The 18234-nt window shown below is 44.7% G+C and overlaps 1 protein-coding gene across 2 annotated transcripts in view; it reads left to right on the top strand.

The window, feature by feature from the left end:
- Positions 1–18234, top strand: part of reck (reversion-inducing-cysteine-rich protein with kazal motifs) — a 166182-nt gene that overhangs the window by 110034 nt on the left and 37914 nt on the right. For both annotated transcript variants that reach the window (XM_048596336.1, XM_048596337.1), the window contains 2 exons: positions 10183–10319; positions 12641–12781. In XM_048596336.1, the coding sequence (XP_048452293.1) occupies positions 10183–10319; positions 12641–12781 (278 nt within the window). The remainder of the gene's footprint in view (positions 1–10182; positions 10320–12640; positions 12782–18234) is intronic.

Raw genomic sequence — 18234 nt, 5'->3', positions numbered from 1 at the left:
ATGGAAAATAAGAAAATGACAGATAAATTAAAGATGTATTAAAGTGGTACTGAGTAATTTGTTGAAGCTCTGGGCTGACGAGCTTGGAGTCTGAAACAAACACACAAAGTGCTGGTGAAACTCAGCAAGCCTGGCAGCATCTGTGGAGAGAAAAACAGAGTTGACTCTTCGAGTCCAGGGACCCTTTGTTAGAATTACATCAGAACACCGATGCAGTGTTGTTTTCACTTCAGATTTCCAGTATCCATAGTTCTTTGTTTCATATAAGTGCATGGTTGACCTCATCCTAATCCCCAAAGAACGAGAAAGTTATCGCATTCATACTAAATTTCCAATACTCCCTTGATTCCAGGATGGTCCACACAGATTGGAAGGTAGCCACTGCAACCCTTTGTTTTTGAAAAGGGAGGGAGGCGGAAAGCAGGAAACTACTGATTGGTTACCTTAACATCTGTCATTGGAACATGTTAGAAGCTATTATTAAAGAAGTGATTACAGGGTAGTTGGATACATTTGAGGTAATCAGCAGAGTTAACCCAGTTTTGTGATTTGAAGTCTTTTGAGGAGGTAATGCGCTGTACTTAGATTTCTAGAAGGCATTTGATAATTTGCCACATAAAAGGTTACTACGGAAAATAAAAGTTCATGTTAGCACATTGTTATGGACAGAAGATTGGTTGACTAACAGGAGGCAGAGAGTATGTATAAATGAGACAACAAGGTGTAGAGCTGGATGAACACAGCAGGCCAAGCAGCATCAGAGGAGCAGGAAGGCTGACGTTTCGGGCCGAGACCCTTCTTCAGAAATGGGGGAGGGGAAGGGGATTCTGAAATAAATAGGGAGAGAGGGGAAGTCGGATAGAAGATGGATAGAGGAGAAGATAGGTGGAGAGGAGACAGACAGGTCAAAGAGGCAGGGATGGAGCAAGTAAAGGTGAGTGGAGGTGGGGAGGTAGGGAGGAGATAGGTCAGTCCAGGGAGGACGGACAGGTCTAGGGGGCGGGATGAGGTTAGTAGGTAGGAGAGGGGGGTGGGGCTTGAGGTGGGAGGAGGGGATAGGTGGGAGGAAGAACAGGTTAGGGAGGTGGGGACGAGCTGGGCTGGTTTTGGGAAGTGGTAGGGGGAGGGGAGATTTTGAAGCTTGTGAAGTCCACATTGATACCATTGGGCTGCAGGGTTCCCAAGCGGAATATGAGTTGCTGTTCCTGCAACCTTTGGGTAGCATCGTTGTGGCACTGCAGGAGGCCCAGGATGGACATGTCGTCTGCGGAATGGGAGGGGGAGCTGAAATGGTTCGCGACTGGGAGGTTCAGTTGTTTAGTGCGAACCGAGCGCAAGTGTTCTGTAAAGCGGTCCCCAAGCCTCCGCTTGGTTTCCCTGATGTAGAGGAGGCCACAACGGGAACAGCAGATGCAGTATACCACATTAGCAGATGTGCAGGTGAACATCTGCTTGATGTGGAAAGTCTTCTTGGGGCCTGGGATGGGGGTGAGGGGGGAGGTGTAGGGGCAGGTGCAGCTGGAGGGGAGTGCGGAGCGGACAAGGGAGTCACTGAGAGAGTGGTCCCTTCGGAAAGCAGATAAGGGTAGGGAGGGAAAAATGTCTTTGGTGGTGGGGCTGGATTGCAGATGGCGGAATTGTCAGAAGATGATGTGTTGGATCCGGAGGTTGGTGGGGTGGTACGTGAGGACGAGGGGGATTCTTTTTTGGTTCTTATTGCAGGGACGCGGTGTGAGGGATGAGTTGCGGGAAATGCGGGAGACCCGGTCGAGGGCGTTCTCGATCACTGAGCGGAGGAAGTTGCGGTCCTTGAAAAACGAGGACAACTGAGATGTACGGGAGTGGAATGCCTCATCCTGGGAGCAGATGCGGCGGAGGCGAAGGAATTGGGAATAGGGGATGGCATTTTTGCAGGAAGGTGGGTGGGAGGAGGTGTATTCTAGGTAGCTGTGGGAGTCGGTGGGCTTGAAATGGATATTGGGTGGTTGCCGGAGATGGAGACAGAGAGGTCCAGGAGGGAGAGGTGTTAGAGATGGTCCAGGTGAACTTAAGGTTGGGGTGGAAGGTGTTGGTGAAGTGGATGAACTGTTCGAGCTCCTCGTGGGAGCACGAGGCGGCGCCCATACAGTCATCAATGTAATGGAGGAAGAGGTGGGGTTTAGGGCCAGTGTAGGTACGGAAGAGAGATTGTTCCACGTAACCTACAAAGAGGCAGGCATAGCTTGGGCCCATGTGGGTACCCATGGCCACCCCCTTTGTCTGTAGGAAGTGGGAGGAACTGAAAGAGAAGTTGTTGAGGGTGAGGACAAGTTTGGCTAAGTGGATGAGGGTGTCAGTGGAGGGGGACTGGTTGGGCCTGCAGGACAGGAAGGAGCGGAGGGCCTTTAGGCCATCTGTATGGGGAATGCAGGTGTATAGGGACTGGACGTCCGTGGTAAAGATGAGGTGTTGGGGACCGGGGAATTGGAAGTTCTGGAGGAGGTGGAGGGTGTGGGTGGTGTCACAGACTTAGGTAGGGAGTTCCTGGACCAAGGGGGAGAAAATGGAGTCGAGATAGTTGGAGGTAAGTTCGGTGGGGCAGGAGCAGGCGGAGACAATGGGTCGACCAGGGCATTCAGGTTTGTGGATTTTGGGAAGGAGATGGAAGCGGGCGGTGCGGGGTTGGGGAATGATGAGGTTGGAGGCTGTGGGTGGGAGGTCACCTGAAGTGATGAGGTTGTCGATGGTTTGGGAGATGATGGTTTGGTGGTCGGGGTGGGGTCATGATCAAGGGGGCGGGAGGAGGAGGTGTCGGAGAGTTGGCGCCTGGCCTCGGCGATGTAGAGGTCAGTGCGCCATACTACAACTGCACCTCCCTTGTCCGTGGGTTTTATGGTGAGGTTGGGATTGGAGCGGAGGGCTGCATGTTCTGTGGGGGAGAGGTTGGAGTGGGTGAGAGGGATGGAGAGGTTGAGGCGATTGATGTCACGACGGCAATTGGAGGTGAAGAGGTTGAGGGAGGGTAGGAAGCCTTGGGGTGGTGTCCCCAAGGAGGGAGTGTGTTGGAGGTGGGAGAAGGGGTCAGTAGGGGGAGGGTTAGGCTCACGGTTGAAGAAGTAAGCGCGGAGGCGGCAGAAAAACTGCTCAATGTCCAAACGTGACCGGTATTCGTTGATGTGTGGATGGAGGGGGACAAAGAGCAACTTCGCCCACCACTGCCGACGCAACTCCGCCCAACGCCGACGCTGCTGCACCCACCGCCTCCACAGCCAGCAGCTCCAGAGGAGACAGTAGCAGCCAGCCCTGCCGAGTCTTCACCATCCCCCCAGACCTCCCCCTTACTGAGGACGAACGGTCAGTCCTCAGTAAAGGGCTCACCTTTGTCCCCCACACGTCAATGAATACCGGTCACGTTTGGACATAGAGCAGTTTTTCAGCCGCCTCCGCCTCCGCGCTTACTTCTTCAACTGTGAACCTAACCCTCCCTCTACTGACCCCTTCTCCCGCCTCCAACACACCCCTCCTCCTGGACACCACTCCAAGGCCTCCTACCATCCCTCGACCTCTTCACCTCCAACTGCCGTCGTGACATCAATCACCTCAACCTCTCCACCCCTCTCACCCACTCCAACCTCTCCCCCGCAGAACATGCAGCCCTCCGCTCCCTCCACTCCAATCCCAACCTCACCATAAAACCCGCGGACCAGGGAGGCGCAGTTGTAGTATGGCGCACTGACCTCTACATCGCCGAGGCCAGGCGCCAACACTCCGACACCTCCTCCTACTGCCCCCTTGATCATGACCCCACCCCTGACTACCAAATCATCATTTCCCAAACCATCCACAACCTCATCACTTCAGCTGACTTCCCACCCACAGCCTCCAACCTCATCGTTCCCCAACCCCGCACCTCCCGTTTCTATCTCCTTCCCAAAATCCACAAACCTGACTGCCCTGGTCGACCCATTGTCTCCGCCTGCTCCTGCCCCACCGAACTTATCTCCACCTATCTCGACTCCATTTTCTCCCCCTTGGTCCAGGAGCTCCCTACCTATGTCCATGACACCACCCACACCCTCCACCTCCTCCAGAACTTCCAATTCCCTGGTCCCCAACACCTCATCTTTACCATGGACGTCCAGTCCCTATATACCTGCATTCCCCATACAGATGGCCGAAAGGCCCTCCACTTCTTCCTGTCCTGCAGGCCCGACCAGTCCCCCTCCACTGACACCGTCATCCACTTAGCCGAACTCGTCCTCACCCTCAACAATTTCTCTTTCAATTCCTCCCACTTCCTACAGACAAAGGAGTTGGCCATGGGTACCCGCATGGGCCCAAGCTATGCCTACCTCTTTGTAGGTTACGTGGAACAATCCCTCTTCCATACCTACACTGGCCCTAAACCCCACCTCTTCCTCCATTACATTGATGACTGTATGGGCGCCGCCTCGTGCTCCCACGAGGAGCTCGAACAGTTCATTCACTTCACCAACACCTTCCACCCCAACCTTAAGTTCACCTGGACCATCTCTAACACCTCTCTCACCTTCCTGGACCCCTCTGTCTCCATCTCGGGCGACCACCTAGAAACCGATATCCATTTCAAGCCCACTGACTCCCACAGCTACCTAGAATACACCTCCTCCCACCCACCTTCCTGCAAAAATGCCATCCCCTATTCCCAATTCCTTCGCCTCTGCCGCATCTGCTCCCAGGATGAGGCATTCCACTCCCGTACATCTCAGATGTCCTCGTTTTTCAAGGACCGCAACTTCCTCTGCTCAGTGATCGAGAACGCCCTCGACCGTGTCTCCCGCATTTCCCGCAACTCATCCCCCACACCACGTCCCCGCAATAAGAACCAAAAAAGAATCCCCCTCGTCCTCACGTGCCACCCCACCAACCTCCGGATCCAACGCATCATCCTCCGACACTTCCGCCATCTGCAATCCAACCCCACCACCAAAGACATTTTTCCCTCCCCACGCTTATCTGCTTTCCGGAGGGACCAATCTCTCCGTGACTCCCTTGTCCGCTCCACACTCCCCTCCAGCCCCACCTCACCCGGCACTTTTCCCTGCAACCGCAGGAAGTGCTGCACCTGCCTCTACACCTCCCCCCTCACCCCCATCCCAGGCCCCAAGAAGACTTTCCACATCAAGCAGATGTTCACCTGCACATCTGCTAATGTGGTATACTGCATCTGCTGTTCCCGTTGTGGCTTCCTCTACATCGGGGAAACCAAGCGGAGGCTTGGGGACCGCTTTACAGAACACTTGCGCTCGGTTCGCACTAAACAACTGAACCTCCCAGTCGCGAACCATTTCAGCTCCCCCTCCCATTCCGCAGACGACATGTCCATCCTGGGCCTCCTGCAGTGCCACAACGATGCTACCTGACGGTTGCAGGAACAGCAACTCATATTCCGCTTGGGAACCCTGCAGCCCAATGATATCTATGTGGACTTCACAAGCTTCAAAATCTCCCGTCCCCCTACTGCTTCCCAAAACCAGCCCAGCTCATCTCCGCCTCCCTAACCTGTTCTTCGTCCCACCTATCCCCTGCTCCCACCTCAAGCCGCACCCCCATCTCCTACCTACTAACCTCATCCCGCCCCCTTGACCTATCCGTCCTCCCTGGACTGACCTATCTCCTCCCTACCTCCCCACCTCCACTCACCTTTACTGGTTCCATCCCTGCCTCTTTGACCTGTCTGTCTCCTCTCCACCTATCTTCTCCTCTATCCATCTTCTATCCGCCTCCCCCTCTCTCCCTATTTATTTCAGAACCCCCTTCCCCTCCCCCATTTCTGAAGAAGGGTCTCGGCCCGAAACGTCAGCTTTCCTGCTCCTCTGATGCTGCTTGGCCTGCTGTGTTCGTCCAGCTCTACACCTTGTTATCTCAGATTCTCCAGCATCTGCAGTTCCTAGTATCTCTGAAACAAGTATGTATAAATAGGTCTTTTTCAGGAATGCACTAGGTGATGTGCTACAGGATCAGTTTATTGTTTACATAAGTGACTTAGATGAAAGGAACAAAGCTATGTTGCTAAATTTGCTGATGACCTACATAGGTAGGAAGCATTAAGGGCATAAGGAGGCTACAAAATGATACTGGTAAGTTAAGTGAGTTGGCAGATGTGGCAAATGGCGTATAATGTGGTAAAATGTGAAATTCTCCTTTGTAGCAGGAAAAAAAATGAACATATTTTCCAGATGGTGGGAGATTGTAGAGCTCTAAATTTCAGAGGGAACTGGGTGTCCTCATACCTGAAATGCAATGGCTAGCTTGAAGGTGTAGCAAGTAATTGGATATCATTTATCGTGAGTCTGATTGACTACAAAAGTTGAGGTTATGCTTCAGTTACACAGGCACTGGTGAGACGGCATCTCTCGTGTCATGCACAGTATTGTTCAGTTTATTTAAGGGAGGATGCATTTGCGTCAGAAGCAGTTCAGAGAATGAATACTGGATATGGAACTTATCTTACAAGGCAAACTTAGTCAAGGCAGGCTTGTCTCCACTGGTTTTTAGAAGGGGAAGAGGCAACTTGATTGAAACATACAAAATCTTGAAGAGTCTAGATAATGTAGATGTGGAAAGGTTGTTTCCTCTTAAAGCAGAATCTAGACTTTTTAATAAAAAAGGAGTCACCCACTTATAACAGTGATTGAGCAATAAATTTTGTGAGCCATAAATCGTTGGAACTGTGTCCCTGAAAAGTTGCTGGTTGTAGAGTCCTCATATTTTTGAGGCAGAGGTAGATAGATTGTTAAGCACGAGTTTGAAAGGTTATCAGGCGTGGGCGAATGTGGATTTGAAATTACAATCAGATCACTCAACTGTTTTACAGACATTTCTTATTTCAATTTAAAATTGGCATTTATCATTGTAGTTTCACTACTTTTCTCACTTTTTTGTTTATCTCTTAAGTCATCTTGGCTTGCTGTTTGTGTCTTTCCTTCACCTCGCTTATCTTAAATCATTCAAGGTTTTCTACTAAGTAGCTTTTTATGCATTAACTTCCTCTCCTTCACAAGTGTGTCTATTTATAATATAAAATGATCCCTCTTTTATTAAGCACCCTGATTGAGAATACATGGGGTCCCCAACCTATGAATGCCTGTCCTTTGAATGCTCGTACATCAAAAGCATTCCCATGCAGCATTGGTAATTTTAAAGATCCAACATTGGATCATTTCTTGTGCCTACAAACAGCTACTTTATATTGTCCTGCATTGTGTTCTGACTTGTATACAAATCTACTTCATGAACAATCTCAAGAACGTAACTCATTCACATCCTAGGGACTGCCTGTACACACTAGAAAACTCATAACTTGCCTTTTTACTTTATTGATATAAACTGACCTGTTTATTTCCAATGTTTTCTGTTCATTTTAATGCGCTATCATTTTCTGGAAATGTATTTTCACATATTGTAGTGAGAATCCTTCACAAAATCATGGGGTAACGATCAAGTGATTAATTTTTCACCCATCTTTTATGGGATGTGGATGTCATTTGTTCCCCAAATCCAAATTGCCTTGAACCACTGCAGTCCATCTGATGTTGCCAAGTGGTCTGTCCAGTTTTATTTTATTTTACCTCTTACAGTTATCTTGCTATTTCTCATTTTTTTTTGAAGATGTTGGCACAGGAGGAGCACCACATACAACCTTGAAACATTTTTATCTGAAAGTTTTTGAACCGGGGAACTTCTCAAAGTGGATATCCAGACGTCAGTGTTGATAACACCTGTGTCCAGCCCAAAGAATTACTAATATAAAATGGAAGAGATTTGTACAAAGATCATTACCACAATCCATTGTGATGCTACCTGTGAAAGGTCTTATCTTAAAATGCTAAAACAAACAACCACTTTTTGCTCAGCTTTGTTCTACTGTTAATTTGGACTATTTCTTAAATTTGATAGAGCACCCTATTGTTCCAGATTTGAAAAGCTTGAACCTTTTAGTAATGCAATACCTCTTATTTAGGTTTGATTTTTATTATCTAATGTAGTTGTTTGAGAAACTTTAGCATGTTTAGGCCTAAAATTCAGCCTTGGACAATTTAAATGCTTAGTGTGGCAAACAAGGCAGATGGTCAACACTCAAAAGATCCCAAACTGTGAATGAAATGAGTAACCAATTGTTACATGAAACCTTTTACCAAAAGCGCAATAATCAGAAAAGATGCTGTGCTTTTCAGAGAGTGTCAGCAGAACCACTGTGGTGGACAGATGGATCAGGGTTTGATATTTCAAATAATGGATCACATCTCAGACAATGCAGCACTTCCTCAGTGTTGATTTTGTGTAGGAAGTTTGGAGTGGGGTTTGAATTTTCTGATACCCTTCTACCATTAATTTACCTCTACATAGTTAATGATGGGAACTGACTGTGGCTGATCTTTTATTCAACAATATAGAGGCCTACACCAAACTTTGGAGTAAGAAATTGCAGCAATGTGTGCCATGCCATTATCACAGCTGGAACAATTACCTACTCTCCATTTTGATTGATCGCACAGGGTCTGGTTTCCTACGCACCCACTACCTGTGACTGGGTGGGCGGCAAAGTGGCTGAGTGGTTAGCACTGCTGTCTCACAGCACCAGAGAGCCAGGTTTGACTCCACCTTCGGGCAACTGTCTGTGTGGAGTTTTCACATTCTCCCCATGATTGTGTGGGTTTCCTCCGGGTCATCTGGTTTCCTCCCACAGTCCAAAGGTGTGCAGGTTAGGTGGATTGCCCATGCTAAATTGCCCATAGTGTCCAGGGATGTACAGGTGGATTAGCCATGGGAAACAGGAATAGGGTAGGAGGGTGGGATGCTCTTTGGAGGATTGGTGTGGATTCAATGGGCCAAATGGTCTACTTCCACACTACAGGGATTATGTGATTCTGCACCCTTCAACCCGTTAGCATTTCAGTCTCTGTGATGGAAGACTGCTGTTGAAGTTAAATAGCATATTAAACAATCTAATGAAGGTTTGCTAACACGTTAGCATGTATATAGAAACTGTAAGAATTGATGTGGTTCGTGCAGAAGATTTCACTGAAATGAATTCTAATGCAAGGAGCGTGAGAATAACCAGTATTTTTCGGGTTGTCCATACTCGTGAATACTGCAAGGTTCAATTCTTCGGCCTCACTTACTTATTTACAATTTGTATTAATTTCTAAGATGAAGGAATGAAATATATATCCAGGTTTATTCATGATATGAAACTATATTTAATAATCATCTAAGATTCTGCAGACAGGCAGATTAAGCGAGTGTAGAAGGTGGTGACAATTGAATGTAACTAAGGAGAAGTGTAAGGCTGATCACTTTGAGGGAAAGCGTAAAAACGGAGTATTTGTTTTAAATGGTGAGAAACTGTTAAATGTTAGTGTTCACAGGGCTTTTGGGCTCTTTTGCATGAAACATGTAAATACAGCAATCAATTCAGCAAATGTATTTTTGGTTTTCATGGCAAAAGGCTTGGAGTATAAGAGAAAGACTGAGTACAATTGTACTTGCTTTGGTGAGACCAAAACAGGATCACTGCATACTATTTTGCTCTCAGTTCCTAAGGAAAGATATACTTGTTTTAGAGGTAGTACAGCAAACATTAGCTAAGTTGATTCCAGAGATGAGAGGTTATCTGATGAGGAGAAATTGAATTGAATGAGGCAATATTCTCTGGAGTTCAGAAAAAGAAGTAATTCCATTGAAACACGGAAGCTCCTGAGGGCTGACTGTATAAATGCTGAGAAGCTGTTGTCCCTGGCTGGCAAGTTCAGAGCAAAAGGGCATGGTCTCAGGGTCTCTCGTGCAAAAAGAAATCTCTTCACTCAGAGTTGTGATTTGTTCTAATTTTCTACCCCAGAGAGCTGATATTGCTAAACTGTCAGCTATATTCAAAGCTGAAGTGAATAGATTTTTGAGCTCAGAGTCAGCAGTGCTACATAGGAGTGGGGGCTGATGCTTACTGTATCGCAGCGCTGGCCAAAATAGTTTCAAGGTCTATTTTTGCTCCTATTTCTTGTGTTCTCATTTTTTGCATGTGTACCTGGTTCGTGATGTGACCTCACAACTGCATGCAATCTAAAACTGTTCTAATTTATGTGCATGTGCAAATTGTTTTAGAATATGGTATATCTGATAGTTCCAAGTATTGTTCATGTTACAAAATTTTTGTTCCCTTTATAGGTCAGACTGTGTAGAAATTCTTACAAATTGTGGAGACCATAGTAACTTTCCAGCAGGGCAGACCGCTGAAACAATTTGTAATCTTTTGTCCCCAGTTGATGATTTCAAGAATTGCATTCCACTCAAAAAGTATCTTGGTATGTATACCGAAGGGATGATTTTGTTTCTTTTTTGTCATTTTGAAGAAGCCAGTAGGTAGAGACCTTGAAACAACAATAATCTGAGTGCTTTCTGGCATCCTCTGAAAGTCTCAAATTTGCTTCAGAATCTGCAAATAACTTTTAATGCAGTCACTGCTGTTGTACATACAGATGCAGTAGCCACCTTTGCACGTAGCATGATCCTGCAAACAGCGAACGACTAATATGAATGATCAGTTAACATGCTTGTGGTCACGATTAAGAGATAAATGTTGGCTAGGTCACTTGAGAGCCTTGTGGTCTTCACACAATGCCATGGGGTCCTTAATTATCATGGAAACAGCAACTTATATTTATGGGTAGCTTTCACATAGTAGATGCCACTTCACAAGAGCATCGTTAAGCAGAAAATTAGGCTGAGCCAATGGAGTTACCATTATGCCAGATGAATAAAAAGCTTGATCAAAGAGACTTATTGTAAAGAGGAAAGAGAGGTAGAGAGTTTCAGGGAAGAAAAAAAGCAGAGGTTGACCAGGATAGGACTTTATTCCTTGGAACGTAGGAGAATGAGGGATGACCTTATTGAGGTGTATAAAATCATGAGGGGCATAGACAGGATGAATGCATATGGTTTTTTTCCCAGGGATGAGGAATTGAAAACTAGAGGGCATGGGTTTAGGATGAGAGGGGATAGATTGAGGAAGGGTCTCAGGGACAACTTCTTCACTCAGAGACTGGTGCGTATATGGAAGGGGCTGCCAGAGAAAGTGGTTGAGGCAAGTACAGTAACAACATTAAAATAAGATTGGATAGGGGCATGGATAGGAATGGTTTAGAAGGATTGGGACCAAATGCGGGCAGTTGGAACTAGCTGAGTGGGCACCATGGACCAGTTTGGGCTGAAGGGCCTGTTTCCATGCTGTATTACTCTATGACTCTATGAAAAACATAGAGATATGTAAATGGTAATATAATTGGTAGGTTTTATCTCTTGAAATATTTTGCAGGTTATCTTTCCTGTATTAAAACAGACATGCAGCTTTTGTCAAATACAACTTTGCCAAGGGTAATATTTAATTCATTTCTACATTGCAGCAGTGACCACTTCAAAGTGCTTCATTAGCTGCAAAATGCTTTGGGATATCCTGAGGTTGCAGAAGACATTATATAAGTGAAAGTTGTTTCTTTTTAATATGAAGAATCCTGCCTAATGTTGACTTGACTTGAATATTTCAGGCAGAAATGGTATTGTGAAAAGTTTATTTCAGCTGGAGCAATTGATTCTGTGCTTCTAAAACCTCATGATTGTGATCAATTTGATGGGTTTCCCCTAGATTGAATAGAATGAAGACCTGAAAATCGCTGAAGTGAGACATGTTGATTCATCTTGCAATCTTCAGGACAGACACAGTAATTTCAAACGCTATCAACAGTTTACACTACATGAGGGTGCTGACTGTTTGTTTGTCAGGTCGACTTCAATGGGCCAGGGTGTTAGTATGGAAAAAGAACTGTAAGCACCCTAAACTCCCTGGTAATTCAAAAAGATTTAAGGGTTGAATATATTCTTTCTGAATGAGAATGAGTCCTTGCATAAAAGTGTGTGTTGCTTTAAGCAAGTGTAAATGAGCCATATCATGAACAGAACATCCTGATTCTCTTCAATTTGTTGTTAGTGTAGTGTGAAATGATTTCCTATTAAGCTGCTAAAATTTTGAGTTACTTTGCCTTTGTAGGGAGTTTCTTTTTCAGGTGCAAAAGAGGTGTCCTTTCGCCAGTTTGCAAGTGTGTCATACATACCAGTGATTTGATTGGTATAGTCATTGTCGTGCAGGATAAGTTTGCTCTCTATTCCTGTTTTGAGCTTGCAAGGTGAGCACGTTCTATGGTCCCATTTGCAAGATTGCTGGTGTAGCTAACGCTATGCACATTGACCAAGATGAGCTCCAATTTGTTTATTGACTGATGAGAGAACTTTTAGTAGACAATAATGGAAAATCCATTAATGGGTTTCTCAACCAGCACGTCAAGAAAAGGGACTGTTCCATCTTAGATGTGAATTGAACATGGGATGGAGCTTCAGCTGATAAGTAAACTGTCAATCAATCAGCACCACCTTCTCCTGTAGTATAAATAGTTTTGAATGTTTGCTATTTTGCATTCTTTGCATTTGTCCTGGTGAGTGTAAGACAAAATGCTCTGGTAATATGTCTCCCTTTTAAGACTTATTCAAGTTCTGTACTACCAAGTGACTGCTTAGAATGAATACTCTTTTACAAGATGTATCTCAGGAACTCTATTATTTATATTTTTGAAAGCTCCAAGTCCTTTCCGCAACATTGTTGAAGAAGTCATTCATCCTTGTAACCCTAATGTGTGCCCCAATAACCATGTGTGTGAGGTAAATCGAAAGGGATGCCAACCTGGACAAGACTGTCTTCCCTACTTGTGTGTCCCAGGTAAGTGTTAGGGTATTGAGTTTTTGTTCTCACTGGATAATGAAGTTTCACTGAAAAGACCTCTGTAATTAGGCATTGTTGAAAATTGTGTCTGCCACTCTGCTGATTCCCCCCCACCTTGTGTTTTTTGCTACATTACCTTGTTGCCCACTGCCAGTCTCTTTCATAATGCCACTCCCTATATTGGAGCAAACTCAAAAGGGGTCTTTTTAAGACTTCATGATCTTCCAAAGGCTATTTGGTTCATTCTTCAGGAAAGATGGATTACTGGTCAATTTATAGACGTAGCTAGCATTGCTCTTCAAACATATTTCGACTTTTCAAATGTGAATGTAAGGATTACAAAGTGGAAGAAACCCTATCCATTAAAAACTTTTGCAGGAAATGCACAATCTCTTTATCAGACTATACTCTCCACTGTTGAAAGACCTGAGGTTATGAAGAAATCCACAACAGGCTTGATGTTCAGTTTATGATGGTTGTACTTGTAGTATTTGAAATTGCTATTTACTTAGTGGGTGTGAAATGGCGACAAATGAGAAGCTGAAACTCTGCAGCTTCCAAAAATGATTTTCAATGATTATCAAAACTGTGTAAAATATTAAATAGTCATCAATAAAATGGAATGGTGTTTTGAAGTAACGCTGACTATGACCTGGATTTTTGTAGAGTCAGGGAGATTCTGCAGACTTACAAAAATAGTGAGTGACACCCACACCCAGAAACTCACCTCCATTTCTGACAGAACTCATTTTGGCAGTAGGGAATAAAGTTGGGATATAACGAATATGAAAGGAAAACATGAACTCAGCAATGAATTTGAACTCAGTGCTGAATCGCAAATTATGGAATAATTGTAAATGCAGTTGTGCGTGGATAAAGTCTGTAGGAATGTCAAGCTGCAAAGTGTTTAAATCTCTTTCCCTTGAAAGAAAATTTAAAGACTCTCTGTCCTTGAGAGTTGAAAAAAATCTGTTATAACAATTACAGTAGCAGTTCATAGGCATTTTTTTTTCTGATGTGATCTAATTTCAATGCCTCAGGCTTTGTGTGACCATAGAGTAAAGACTTAGGGTTTCGGGGATGGTGGGAAAGGATAATTATTAAGCAGGTTAGGGTAGAAGGTGTGGAGTAATGGTTGAATGGTTGGAGTTAAGAGTTGTTCACTGGCAATGGGTGACATTTTTGACAGGAAATTTAGAGTTGTTTAAGGTTATTTATGATCTTAAAATAGTGAAGACTCGGGGGTTTTTTAATCAGGCTGTGTATGCACTGAATAGGCCGGGGGGAAAAGATGAATAAGCCACAATCACTGACAGAAAAGAAAAACATAAACATTTAAAATATCCTGGCAGCTCTTGAGACTCAGTCCAAGCTCCATGACTGTAATTGCTGACTCGGAGGCTGTAGCACCCAAACCTCATCCTGTAACCCCTCTGGAGATCATGACCCACAGTTCAGGAACTCCTGTCCTCAGGATTAGCATCATGGTGTCATTAATGTTCAGTCGTTTTCCACAACCTTCATTATCTCAGTCAGAGATCCTAAATTAACAGTTTGATAGATGATTCAGATAGGTTTGTGATGATTAACAATCCTCAATGTGAGGTTATGAATGTAGGATTATTTGCTTTATAAGGGATTAACTACTTGATAGTTAAATGGTTTGAATGGGTTATCGTGAATTTCAGATTTTCTTTACTACAGTTAAGGCTTTAAAAATTTTTTGAACTTTGTTTAATGGCAGCATGGCTCCCGAGGTCTGCTGATGGTGGATACTGGGTGAGTTGGCATGGAGGGTGTAAGTGCAAAGAATAGTGGGTATTGGTATAAGCTGGCATTGAGGCTATAGGACCAGGAGCTGGCATAATCTGTCATGGATGAGGATTAAGTTCAGGATGGTTGAGGACAGGGATGGGAATGGGGATGGATTAGGTTGAGGATAGAGATGGTTGAGAAGCGGCTATAAGACATGAAGGCTAGAGGGCCTGGTATTTGACAAAACAAGTAGATGAAGTCCAACAGAATCAAGCCAGGCCTTTTTAAACAGCCTGTCTTGGCACCTGGAGCATTTGATCTCTGTCCAGGGGCTATGGGCCCAATTCTGTCCTGCACCTGCACTCGACAACAAAGCCTTTACCGTTCTGGTGAGTTTCTCCTGAGGCAGGAGCATTGATTTTATTTGATGTTATTATTGTCACATACCTAGTGAAAAGTTTTGTTTTGCGTGCAGTACAGGCACATCATAACGTACAAAGTGCATAAAGGCGAGGAGCGAACAGAGCGAGGAATACAATGTTACGGCTGCAGACAAGAGGCCAAAGCGGGAGGTCAACATTAAACTTGAAATTTGAGAGGTCCATTCAGAAGTGTAATGACAGCAGGAAAGAAGCTGTTCTTGAATCTGTTGGTATCCGTACTTAAGCTTTACTATCTCCTGCCTGATGGAAGAGATTGTAACCAGGGTGGGAGGGGTCTTTGATTATGTTGGCTGCCTGTCCGAGGCAGTGAAAAGTATAAATGGAGTCAATGGATGGAAGAGTCAATAAATGTGGATCTGGAAATGCACAGCCAGTCAGACAGTGTCTGAAGAGCAAGAAAGTCAATGTTTCGAGCCGAAAAGTTGACTTTCCTGCTCCTCGATGCTGTCTGACTGGCTGTCCTTTTCCAGTTCCACATTTATTGACTCTAACTTCCAGCATCTGCAGTCCTTACTGTTTCCAAGTCAATAGACGGAAGGTTGGCTTGTGTCATGGACTTGTGTTCACAACTCTCTATAGTTTCTTACGGCCCTGGGCAGAGCAGTTGCTGTACCAAGCCACGATGCATCTGAATAGAATGCCTTTTATGGTGCATCAATAAAAATTGGTCAGAGTTTTTATGGACATGAGAAATTTCCTTAGCCTCCTAAGAAAGCAGAGGCATTGTAGTGTTTTCTTGACTGTCGCTTCAGTGTGGATGGTTCAAGACAGATTGTGGTGATCATCACTCCAAGGAACTTGACGCTTTTGACCATCTCCACCTCAGCTTGATTGATGGAGGTAAGGGCATGCTCTCCACCTTGCTTCCTGAAGTCAGTGACCAGCTGTTTTGCTGACGTTGTGGGAGAGATTGTTATCTTTACATCATGCTACCAAGCACTCTGTCTCTTTCCTGAATTCCGTCTCGTCATTGGTTGACATATGGCCTACAGTAGTGGTGTCATCACCGAACTTGTAATTGGAGTTAGGATAAAATTTGGCCACACAGTCATGAGTGTACAGAGAGTATAGTAAGGGGCTGAGAACACAGCCTTGTGGGATGCTGGTGTTGAGATTGTTGTGGAAGAGGTGTTGTTGCCTATTCTCACTGATTGCGGTCTGTGGGTCAGGAAGTCGAGGATCCAGTTGTAGAGGGCACAGCAGAGACCTAGGTCTTAGAGTTTGGAGATCAGTTTGGTTGGAATTATAGTGTTGACTACACTCCACCTTCAATGAATAGGAGCTTGGCGTAGGTGTCCTTGTTATCCAGATGTTCCAGGGATGAGTGTAGGGCCAAGGAGATGGTGTCTGCTGTAGACTTGTTGCAATGGTAAGTGAATTGCGAGGGATCAGGGCAGGCTGGGAGTTGATATGAGCCATGATTAACCTCTCGAAGCACTTCATAATTATGGAGGTCAGAGCCACTGGGTGGTAGTCATTGAGGCACGCTGCATGAGTCTTCTTTGGTACTGGGATGATAGTGGCCTTCTTGCAGCAGGTAGGGACTTAAGATCATAGTAAGAAGAGGCTAAAGATGTCAGCAAATACTCCCGCCAGCTGGTATGTGCAGGATCTGAGCGCACAGCCAGGGACTCCACCTGGGCCAGTCGCTTTCCATGGGGTCTCTCTCAAAAAAGCTGATATGACGTCTTCAGTGGTGACTGAGGGCACTGATGAATCTGAGGCTGTCAGGCCAGGTGACACTGTTTCATTGACCTTCTGTTTTTGACAGTTTAGTGAACTAGCATTGAGGCAGAAAGTCTCCGAACTCCAACTAACCACCTTGGCAACAGTAAGTTGGAACTGTCACTTCAAAGTAAGACAGGAATGTACTCTTAAATTGTTGAAAAGTAATTTTGAAACAGATACTAGGAAGAGCTCCTTTATTCAAAATAACCTTTTGTGTTGGATAATCCATCTGACAGCCATTTCAGACAAAGCATTTGCAAATTCTTCATTCGTTATTGATTCTGATTATAGAGAAAGTTAAAGTTCTTGTGACATGGACTTCAATTAAAGTGTTTAAGGACAGTAAAAAATGGGACAGCTGGTCTAGCTTCCACTGTTTCCAGTTCATTTAATCTTCTCATGAAAAATATGAAACAAGCCCAATTTACTAGTTTTGGTTTTTATTATATACCATAACATAAATAACTCAAAAATTCAAGCTCTTCATGTTTGAAGATTGGAGATAGAACAAGTAATGAAGCGCAAAACAATCTGGTTCAGAAAGATTTTGATAATTTAGTGAACAAGCAGTGTAGATAAAAATACAGTTCCAAAAGCTTAAACTATAATTCAGTACAGCCAAAAGTGAAGATTTAGTCTAGAAGCAAGGAACCAAATTTATTGTTGTATTGAGTGAAACAGTCACACTGTGTATTGATCAAGAAAGCTATTTGGAAGTTCTGAAGAAAATTCAATAAAATTGAATTCAATTTTAGTTTTACTTGGGGGGAATCATCCCAGCCCCCTGAATGGCATTGACATTGGTAAGTCAGTTGAGAAAGTTGTGTGAGATCAGTCAAGATGAAATTCTCTACATCAAGGGGGAAAAGGCATCTGGTGTTCTTGTAATCCTACAAGTGAGCAATGAAGGACCTAATTAATCAGTCATTCTTACCTAATATCACCTCATTGGCATGCAGTTTCCTATTCTCCCAACTGCTGGATAGGAACTAGACGGTGACAGTTCCAGACATGAAAGTCAGAACTCCAGCTTCCCTCGTGCTCCTCCAGGCCTCTGTCTTGGACTGCAGTCTGTAACATCTCAGGGTTTGCTCTATGGGTAATGACTGCCCATACACTCAATAAATGGAGATTGGCATCCAACATGTACCAGCCTCACCACATCCTCATGACATATCTCCAACCACTTAAAATATAGCTCTGCATTTTGAAGTGTACCAGCACCTTTGTTGTAATGCTGCTTGGAGGTAGCAAGAACTGCAGATGCTTGAGTCAGAGTCAATACAGTATGGAGCTGGAAAAACACAGCGGGTCAGGCAGCATCAGAGGAGCAGGAAAGTTGATGTTTTGGGTTTATACCCTTCATCAGGACTGAGTGAAGGGTGTAAACCGGAAATGTCAACTCTCCTGTTCCTCTGATGTCCCATGACCTGCTGCGTTCCTCCAGTTCCACACTATATTGATTGTAATGTTGCTGCCAGGAGATTTTGCATGCAAGAGCAGGCACCCATCTCATGAATTGGA

Source organism: Rhincodon typus, chromosome 4 (genome assembly GCF_021869965.1).
Source record: "Rhincodon typus isolate 14 chromosome 4, sRhiTyp1.1, whole genome shotgun sequence".
Lineage (NCBI taxonomy): Eukaryota > Metazoa > Chordata > Chondrichthyes > Orectolobiformes > Rhincodontidae > Rhincodon > Rhincodon typus.
This window is presented reverse-complemented; position numbering and strand designations above follow the sequence as displayed.